Genomic DNA, 10,572 nt, shown 5'->3' on the forward strand with positions numbered 1-10,572 from the left:
TATATATATATATATATATATATATATATAACTTCAATGTATCAGGCAAATTCAATTAAATTTTAGAAGGAAAACTTATGTCTACAAAGCTGATGTGAAATATACACGTGTATTTAGTTGTATGTATGTATATATATATATAGAGAGAGAGAGAGAGAGAGAGAGTTCAAAATATGATATATAGTTTATAAGATGAACTCACACCGGTGGTACGGTCACATACAGCTTTGTGAATGCAGTAGCGGGCTGCAGTGGCCCAGAATGGTCCTTTAAGATGTAGCTTCACCAGTAGCTCTCTGAGTATGTTTCAGATTGGTTCAGGAATTGACAGCTGGATGTCAAATCAAAGGACTTGGGAAGAAAAAATGTTTGACCAAGAAAACTATTAAAATGTTGGCTGAGAGGGGCGCCTGGGTGGCGCAGTCGGTTAAGTGTCCGACTTCAGCCAGGTCACGATCTCGCAGTCCGTGAGTTCGAGCCCCGCGTCGGGCTCTGGGCTGATGGCTCGGAGCCTGGAGCCTGTTTCCGATTCTGTGTCTCCCTCTCTCTCTGCCCCTCCCCCGTTCATGCTCTGTCTCTCTCTGTCCCAAAAATAAATAAACGTTGAAAAAAAAAATTTAAAATGTTGGCTGAGATTCATAGATACTCTTTATAAAGCCAAGTACCCTTGAGCAACCCAAAATGACAGCATTCTTTCCCATCTATTTTTTAATACTGTATGTCATAAAATACAAAATAGAGTACTTTGTGTGCATCTTCTGGAAGTTTAAATCACTATCATCAGTATGGGATCTGATTAAATTCAGTGCTGGTTTATTTTCATATTCAGTCCTTCACAGTGTCCTTGTCTAAGTCTTTGAGGAGTTATTTTTTCATTGACGACAGAAAAGGAGGGGAAAAATCCCATTTCATTTTCTTTCTTGTTTTTCTTTCTTCTGTTTGTTCCTTTTCTTTGTTAAGGTGAAAGTCTGGTTCCAGAACAGGCGCATGAAATGGAAGAGAGTAAAAGGAGGGCAGCAAGGAGCTGCAGCTCGAGAAAAGGAACTGGTGAATGTCAAAAAGGGAACACTTCTCCCTTCCGAGCTCTCGGGGATTGGTGCAGCCACCCTCCAGCAAACAGGGGACTCTCTAGCAAATGAAGACAGCCACGACAGTGACCACAGCTCAGAGCATGCACACTTATGATACACATAGAGGATCAGCTCCATTCTCAGGAAAGAAATGTCGTGATGGCAAGCCTTACTCAAACATCGTTTACACAGAGAGATGACTATGACAGTGATTTTTAATTATTATTAAATTCAGGCATCTCCAGTCTGTTTTCATGATTTATAGAGGGTTTACACTAAGTGCCACTTATTAAAGATGCTTCCACAGTGAAGATGGAGGTGAACTTGCTTTGACTGTTCCAGATGTGTTGGTCGTGTGTGTGACAGTAAGTAGGTATGTTTGCTTTTGCTTGCACTGAAAATTAAATTGCTATCAAGAGCAAACTATGAGACCTTTTAATTCAAGATGCCTCCAGAGTGAAGATGCAGAAGACAAACTTGCTTTGAACATTCCAGATGTACAAGGTCATGTGTATGACAGTGGGCAGGTATTTGCTTTTGCTTGCACTGACACTTAAATTGCTATCGAGAACAAACCATGAAACATTTTATCCTGAATAGCCACAGTGCCTGAAATCATTCTTAAGTGGATAAAAAATGTATTTTAACTCTGTATATATTACCCTTAAGTCATTTTCCTGTCTTCACTAAGTTTAGCAACGCATTCATATTAGCTGATGAAAATAGGCACTTACGATGACAACCAGAACCAGCTTCCTGTCTGTTTATGCATTTTGTCATCCCAGAAACAATCAGCACGTGCTTACTTGTGTTCAAGTAGAGAAAAATACATTAGAGTCTGATAGGACATATTCTTGTACCACAGACAAAACAAATCTTATGTTGCATTTTCTATCAACTGCTGCTAATACATTATTATAAAACTTACCTAGCTCCTCAATTCTTCCTATCTTATAGCTTGACAAAAAAAATTAGGATCATAGGCAAATCAGTTAACTTGCAGAAAGAGCTTTGTATGACAGACTTTGTCTGATTTTATTTCTTGAAAATGCTAGCTGTTGTATGATTTAATTAACAAGAAAAATATTTCCCTTGATTGGTGATGGTATTGGACAAGTTGCAAAGCAAAATTGACTCCTCAAGTTGGTAGAAGATAAAATTCTGAATGTCTTCAAATTAGATTCAGTAAAAACATTATTTTTTCATATATGATGTATTCATGCAGAACAACAATCTTTGTATTTTGTAAAAAAAAAAAAAAAGTGTTTAATAAATGACCCTTTGTAAATAATTTTGGTCTCCCTACTGTGATTTTCTAAATTGTTACAGGTTTTGATGTAAACACTTAAGAAAGTTCCAAATTCATCTGCATTGTATATATCCAGATGATCATAATAAATGAATCATCTACAGTTTCCTTTTGGCTTCTGAAATTGTTTATTATGAAAAAAACCAATCAATCCTGGAGTAATCAAAAAGCATATAAGAACACGTATTTATTAAGTCACTTTTCTGATTTGAAGAATATGCGAAATGGATTTTGTGTGTATTTTATGAAATTGAAGATAAAGGAAGGGGAAAAGGAGTATTATTCACTGTTATGAGGTAAAGGGAACAGTCATACATTTTGAAACTTACATATAATAGATATGAATCCAATGATTGTTTCTATGTCAAAATATCCAGAGTTTTTGATATGAAAATAAGCTAAATATGCTAATCCAAATTCTTATGGACATTACCAATGTAAGAATATTTAGGATTATATTAACGTATTTTGTTTCATGCATGATAAACATACATTGGATACCTAAGTTTTACTGATAACTTTATAATACTGTTTTTCATTTGTTCTATATTGTAACATAAAATATTTGGAAATCTCCAGTAACTCCCTCTCCCCACTAATTAATTGAAAATAGAAATAGAGAAACGTCATCAGTAAAAATTTCCAAAACTTTATTTAATTTTATTTTCTTTAGAATGGTGAGACTGACAAAATAGATTTGATTAATCTCAATTTACTTAGTCTAGCATGGTATGTATAAAGTACTGAAGAAATTTAAAAACAGACTGTTGGCATCAAATTTTTCCCTTTGTGTAATAAATGTAATCACCGCAGTTAGCAGTATTTCTGAATTAACTTTGGGGGGAAAAGACCATTCAGATTGACACCTTCCAGGCATGAAGCAAACACTCTTCTATCAATCACTTGAGTCAATACAAAGTGTGTTTGTACTGATGACATCTACTTGGGTGGACTGACTTTCTTATTTTAAGATTTAAATTCAAAACATCTTGACAAATTGGAGAAGTGGGAAGATATAAATCGAATTGAGTTCAATAGGGACAAAGTGGAGATTAATTCATTTTGGCAGAAAAATAATTTCCAGAAATAAGAGGAAAAGACTGCTTAGGAGTAGCTACAGAACTAAAGGTTGTGGCCAAATAGAAAGATATAAGAATTATACTTTCGTGTGACAAATGAAGTAGGAAAAAGTGACTCTGAATATCTACGGCAATTAGGAAATGTGAGGCATTTGTATTGTGGACTCTTGGAGAGTTGAAAGCTATTCTAAAATGTATGAAATTTGACTCCAGAAACCATGAAGAATCACCAGGCGGGACAGACCACTGGCTGACCGAAAGGGGGCATCATTTTATTCATAATAATTTAAATGATCACCAGATAAGATGCTGGAACATGTTAGCACAATGACAACATATGGACGAATAAGCAAGCAGTCTAGATTAATTTTAATTAAAACTTGCTATCTTTTCGGAGTATTTTTGTATGCTTCTATCTTAAAAGTTGTACATAGGTTTGCTAGATAATACCTCAAGATCATTCTAGAATTAAAATCTTCTGAGGAAATTTAAGATATTCTTATGTATTATCAAGTTTAAATACCCCAGAAATAGCAAAATCTGAAAGAACTCTACTTGTTTTTATTCTACACTGGGATCCTGGCTTGCCAGGGTATGTTTTCCCATAATGCCCACTACATGTAATTCTGTCTCAGAACTTGTAGCTCTGTGGAAATTTATAATAGCATGAAAATACCTTTCTCTGAAAATAGTATAGAATCATGGTTAGAGCAATTTTTCCAGCAGGATTCAGAGAGATGAACACTACAAAATTTTTCCAAAAGCTGATCCACAAATTTTTAACTCATTATTGAATGACCCCAATTACCCCTTACTTCCCATATTTATCTAGGGTTGTCAGTCTATATTTTCCTTTTCAGAGACCTAAGACCTGAGTTTCCTTTCCTTTTTTTTTTTTTTTTTTTTTAAGAACTAAATGCTCTTAAAATAACCCCAACCACAGTTTTAATACACTCTTGAGTGATTACATAAAATAAATGTTGTAATTACTTGTAAAATTCAATAAAGGCTCTTCTTAGGATAATATGATGAGATTAAAGGGCAGACACAAAAATTAAATTATAAAAATAAAAATTTTATGTTTTTTTAAATTAAAAATTTTTTTTAAATTTACATCCAAGTTAGCATATAGTGCAACAATGATTTCAGGAATATATTCCAGTTATTCATCCCCTATGTATAATACCCAGTACTCATCCCAACAAGTGTCTACTTTAATGCCCCTTACCCATTTAACCCATCCCCCTCACACATCCCCTCTAGCAACCCTCTGTTTGCTCTCATATTTAAGAGTCTCTTCTGTTTTGTCCCCCTCCGTGTTTTTCTATTATTTTTGCTTCCCTTTTCTTAGGTTCATCTGTATTGTATCTTAAAGTCCTCATGTGAGTGAAGTCATATGTTATTTGTCTTTCTGTGACTGACTAATTTCACTTAGCATAATACCCTCCAGTTCGATCCACATAGTTGCAAATGGCAAGATTTCATTCTTTTTGATTGCCAAGTAATACTCCATTGTATATATTTACCTCTTCTTATCCATTCATCCGTTGATGGACATTTGAGCTCTTTTCATACTTTGACTATTGTCAATAGCACTACTATAAACATTGGGGTACATGTGTCCCTTCGAGACAGCACACCTGTATCCCTTGGATAAATACCTATACTGCAGTTGCTGGATCATAGGGTAGTTCTATTTTTAATTTTTTGAGGAAACTCCATACTGTTTTCCAGAGTGGCTACACTAGTTTGCATGCCCACCAGCAGTGCACAAGAGATCCTCTTTCTCCTCATCCTCGTGAACATCTGTTGTTGCCTGAGTTGTTAATGTTAGCCATTCTGATAGGTGTGAGGTAGTATCTCATTGTGGTTTGATTTGTATTTCCCTGATGAGTGATGTTGAGCATTTTCTCATGTGTCTGTTAGCCATTTGGATGTATGGTTTGGAGAAGTGTCTATTCATGTCTTTTGCCCATTTCTTCACTGGGTTATTTGCTTTTGGGGTGTTGAGTTTGATAAGTTCTTTCTAGGTTTTCAATACTAAACCTTTATCTGATAGGTCTTTGGAAATATCTTTTCCCATTCCATTGGTTGACTTTTCGGTTAGCTGATTATTTCCTTGGTTGTGCAGAAGCTTTTTATTTTGATGAGGTCCCAATAGTTAATTTTTGCTTTGGGTTCCCTTGCCTCTGGAGACTTGTTGAGTAAGAAGTTGCTACAGCCGAAGTCAAAGAGGTTTTTGCCTGCTTTCTCCTCTAGGATTTTCATGCCTTCCTATCTTACATTTAGGTCTTATATCCATTTTGAGTTTATTTTTGTGTGTGGTGTAAGAAAGTGGTCCAGGTTCATTCTTCTGCATGTTGCTGTCCAGTTTTCCCAGCACCACTTGCTGAAGAGATTGTCTTTATTCCATTTGGATATTCTTTCCTGCTTTGTCAAAGATTAGTTGGCCGTATGTTTGTGGGTCCATTTCTGGGTTCTCCATTCTGTTCTATCGATCTGGGTGTCTGTTTTTGTGCCAGTACCACACTGTCTTGATGATTACAGCTTAGTAATTCATCTTGAAATCCACGATTGTGATGCCTCCAGCATTGGTTTTCTTTTTCAGGATTGCTTTGGCTATTTGGGGTATTTTCTGGTTCCATACAAATTTTAGAATTGTTTGTTGTAGCTCTGTGAAGAATTCTGGTGTTATTTTGATAGGGAATGGATTAAATCTGTAGATTTATTTGGGTAGTGTTGACATTTTAAAAATATTTTTTTCTTCCAATCCAGGAGCATGGAATATTTTTTTCCATTTTTTAATGTCTTCTTCCATTTCTTTTATAACTTTTCTATAATTTTCAGTGTATAGATTTTTCTCCTCTTTAGTTAGGTGTATTCCTAGGTTTATTTTATGGTTTTGGTGCAATTGTAAATGGGATCGATTCCTTGATTTCTCTTTCTGTTGCTTCATTATTGGTGTATAGGAATGAAACCGATCTCTGTGTATTGATTTTATATACTGCGACTTTGCTGAATTCATGAATCAGTTCTAGCAGCTCTTTGGTGGAATCTTTTGGGTTTTCCATATAAAGTATCATGTCATCTGCGAAGAGTGAAAGTTTGACTTCCTTCCGGCTCATTGGGATGCTTTTTAGTCCTTTGTGTTGTCTGATTGATGAGGCTAAGACTTCCAAAACTATTGAATAACAGTGGTGAGAGTGTACATCACTGTCATGTTTCTGACCTCAGGGGAAAGCTCTCAGTTTTTCACCATTGAGGATGATATTAGCGGTAGGTCTTTATATATGGCTTTTATGATCTTGAGGTATTATCCTTCTATCCCTCCTGTCTTGGGGGTGTTTATAAAGAAAGGATGCTGTATTTTTTTCGAATGCTTTCTCTGCATCTATTGAGAGGATCACGTGTTTTTTGTCCTTTCTTTTATTGATGTAATGTATCACATTGATTGTTTTTGTGGATATTGAACCAGCCCTGCATCCCAGGTATAAATTCCACTTGGTCATGGTAAATAACTCTTTTTAAGTGTTACTGGATCCGGTTGGCTAGTATCTTGTTGAGGATTTTTGCATCCACGTTCATCAGGGAAATCGGTCTGTAGTTCTCCTTTTTAGTTGGGTCTTTGGTTTTGGAATTGAGGTAATTCTGGCTTCATAGAATGGTTTGGAAGTTTTCCTTTCATTTCTACTTTTAAAAACAGCTTCAAAAGAATACATGTTAACTCTTCTTTAAGTGTTTGGTAGAATTCCCTTGGAAAGACATCTGGCTCTGGACTCTTGATTTATGGGAGATAATTGATTACTAATTATATTTATTTACCAATTATGGGTCTGTTCAAATTTTCTATTTCTTCTTGTTTTGGTTTTAGTAGTTTATGTGTTTCTAGGAGTTTGTCCATTTCTTCCAGATTGCCCATTTCATTGGCGTATAATTGCCCATAATATTATTCTTATTACTGTGTATTTCTGCTGTGTTGGTTGTGATCGCTCCTCTTTCATTCTTGATTTTATTTACTTGGGTCCTTCCCTTTTTCTTTTTGATCAAACTGGCTAGGGGTTTATCAATTTTGTTAATTCTTTCAAAGAACCAGCTCCTGGTTTTATTGATCTGTTGTACTGTTTTTTGTTTGTTTGTTTGCTTTGATTCAATTTCATTGATCTCTAATCTTTATTATTTCCTGTCCTCTGCTAGTTTTGGGTTTTATTTGCTTTACTTTTTACAGCTCTTTAAGGTGTAAGGTTAGGGTGTGTATCTGAGACCTTTCTTCCTTCTTTAGGAAGGCCTGGATTGCTATATACTTCTCTCTTATGACTGCCTTTGCTGCATCCCAGAGCAGCAATGTGGTGTTATCATTTTCATTGGCTTCCATGTACTTTTTAACTTCCTCTTTAACTTCTTGATTAGCCCATTCATTCTTTAGTAGGATGTTCTTTAGTCTCCAAATATTTGTTATGTATCCAATTTTTTTCTTGTGGTTGATTTTGAGTTTCATAGCATTGTGGTCTGAAAATATGCACCATATGATCTCAATTTTTTTGTACTTGTTGGGGGCTGATTTGTATCCTAGTATGTGATCTATTCTGGAGAACGTTCCATGTACACTATAGAAGAATGTGTATCCTGCTGCTTTAGGATGAAATGTTCTGAATATATCTGTTAAGTCCATCCTGTTCAGTGTGTCATTCAAAGCCATTGTTTCTTTGTTGATTTTCTGTTTAGATGATATTTCTGTTGCTGTAAGTGGGGTGTTGAAATCCCCTACTGTTATGCTAGTATTATCAATGAGTTTCTTTATGTTTATGATTAACTGACTTATATATTTGGGTGTTCTACATTTGGAGCATAAATGTTCACAATTGTTAGATTGTTTTGGTGAATAGACCCCTTAATTATGATATAATGCCCTTCTTCATCTCTTGCTACAGTCTTTATTTTAAAATCTAGATTATCCGATATAAGTATGGCTACTCTGGCTTTCTTTTGGCATCCATTAGCATAATAGATGGATCTTCATCCCCTTATTTACAATCTGAAGGTGTCTTTAGGTCTCAAATGGGTCTGTTGTAAACAGCATATAGATGGATTTTGTTTTCTTACCCATCTGTTACCCTATGTCTTGATTGGAGCATTTAGTCTATTGACATTTAGAGTGAGCATTCCAGTGAGTGCTGAAGGATATGAACTCATTGGCATTATATTGCCTATAGACTTTCTGGTGGTATTCTCTGGTCCTTTCTAGTCTTTGTTGCTTTTAGTCTTTCTGGTTTTGTTTGTTTGTTTGTTTTTGTTTTTGTTTCTGTTTTTGTTTTCTGCCTTCAGAGAGTCCCCCTTAAAATTTCTTTCAGGGCTCATTTAGTGGTCATGAACTCCTTTAGTTTTTGTTTGTATGGGAAACTTTTTATCTCTCCTTTTATTTTGAATGACAGACTTGCTGGATACAGAATTCTTGGCTGAATATTTTTCTGATTCAGCACATTGAATGTATCCTGCTGCTCCTTTCTGGCCTGCCAAATTTCTGTGGATAGGTTTGCTGTGAACCTGATCTGTCTTCTCTTGTAGGTTAGGGACTTTTTTCTCTTGCTGCTTTCATGATTCTTTCTTTGCCTGAGTATTTTGTGAATATGACTATGATATGCCTTGTTGATGGTCAGTTTTTGTTGAATCTGATGGGAGTCCTCTGTGCTTCCTGGATTTTGATGTCTGTGTCTTTCCCCAGGTTAGGAAAGTTTTCCACCATGATTTGCTCACAAAATCCTTCTATCCCTCTTTCTCTCTCTTCATCTTCTGGGACCCATATGTTGATGTTATTCCTTTGTAATGGTTCACTGAGTTCTCTAATTCTTACGTCATGCTCTTTTGACTTAGTCTACCTCTTTTAATTCTGCTTTATTATTCTTCATAAGTTTGTCCTCTATACCATTGTTTTGCTGTTCTGCTTCATCCTTCTTTGCTGCCATGGCATATATTTGAGATTGCAGCTCGGTTATAGCATTGTTAATTTCATCCTGACAAGATTTTACTTCTTTTATCTCTGCAGAAAGGGATTCTATGCTAGTTTCAACTCAAGCTAGTATTCTTAATATCATGATTCTAAATTCTGGTTCAGACATCTTGCTTCTAACTGTGTTGATTGAGTCCCTGGCTGTCACTTCTTCCTGTTCTTTCCTTTTGGGGTTAATTCCTTCATTTCATCATTTTGAAGGAAGAAAAGGAACTAATAAAGTAAAAAAATAAATAAAATAAAAATTTAAAACAACACAAAAAAATAAAATAAATGATGCTGGAACCTTGGTGTGTTTTGGTCTGGTTGAAAAGAAAAGGGAAAGGGAAAGAAAAGAAAAGGGAAAAAAGGACAAAAAAAGGGAAACGTTTAAAAATTTGAAAAAATGATTATGGTAAGATAGAACAAAATGAAATGATGAAAGTAAAATAGAATTTTAAAATTAACAAAATAGTTAAAAATATAGTTAAAGATGAATAAAAATCTTTTTTTATAAAAACGGAAAATAAAAATAAATTTTTTCTCTTTCTGTATTCAAGAATAAGAAAAGAAAGAAAATTGAATAGATGGAGCAGCAAACAGTGAAATATGATTGAATTTATATCTGATTTCCCTTAGAAGTCAAACTATGAAGCACTTTATAGTCCATAAATTAATCAGGCAGAGAGGCTTGTGTTCCTCAAGAGCAGGGCCCAGTTGGGCGGGGCTTAGTGTAATGTCTCTGTTCTCCACTAGATGGCGCTGCTTAGCTTACTGGGGTGGATTGTGGCGCGTGTAGGCGTGTGCGTGTACGCGTGGGACGGGAGAAAATGGCGTCACCCAGTCTCTAGTATCAGAAGTTTGTGCTTTCACCCCGACCAGCAATCAAGCACCCCTCCTTTGTCTCCGGCTTCCATCCACTCTCCGCTTCTACACTGTCAGTGACCAAGCTGTCAGGCTGCCCGGCAGCATCTCCTCCTGAGTTTTATCTCAGATGGGGCTGTGTTTCCCAATTCCTCACTTTTGAGGGACTGTGGCTTTGACCCGCTCAGACCCTCTAGGGGAGGGTCTCCCCAAGAAAAGGCCAGGTGCCCGCCTGCCCGCAGGTGCATTTGTGAGACTGTGCTGCTG

General features: G+C 35.9%; 1 protein-coding gene across 1 annotated transcript in view; it reads left to right on the forward strand.

Annotated features, from left to right (window-relative positions):
• Positions 1-2,487, forward strand: part of MEOX2 (mesenchyme homeobox 2) — a 66,157-nt gene extending 63,670 nt beyond the window's left edge. Inside the window, exon 3 of the mRNA XM_040472527.1 lies at positions 961-2,487. Within this exon, the coding sequence (XP_040328461.1) occupies positions 961-1,185 (225 nt within the window). The 3' untranslated portion in view covers positions 1,186-2,487. The remainder of the gene's footprint in view (positions 1-960) is intronic.
• The last annotated feature ends 8,085 nt before the right edge of the window (positions 2,488-10,572 follow it).

Source organism: Herpailurus yagouaroundi, unplaced genomic scaffold (genome assembly GCF_014898765.1).
Source record: "Herpailurus yagouaroundi ecotype Mexico unplaced genomic scaffold, PumYag 100, whole genome shotgun sequence".
NCBI classification, from domain to species: domain Eukaryota; kingdom Metazoa; phylum Chordata; class Mammalia; order Carnivora; family Felidae; genus Herpailurus; species Herpailurus yagouaroundi.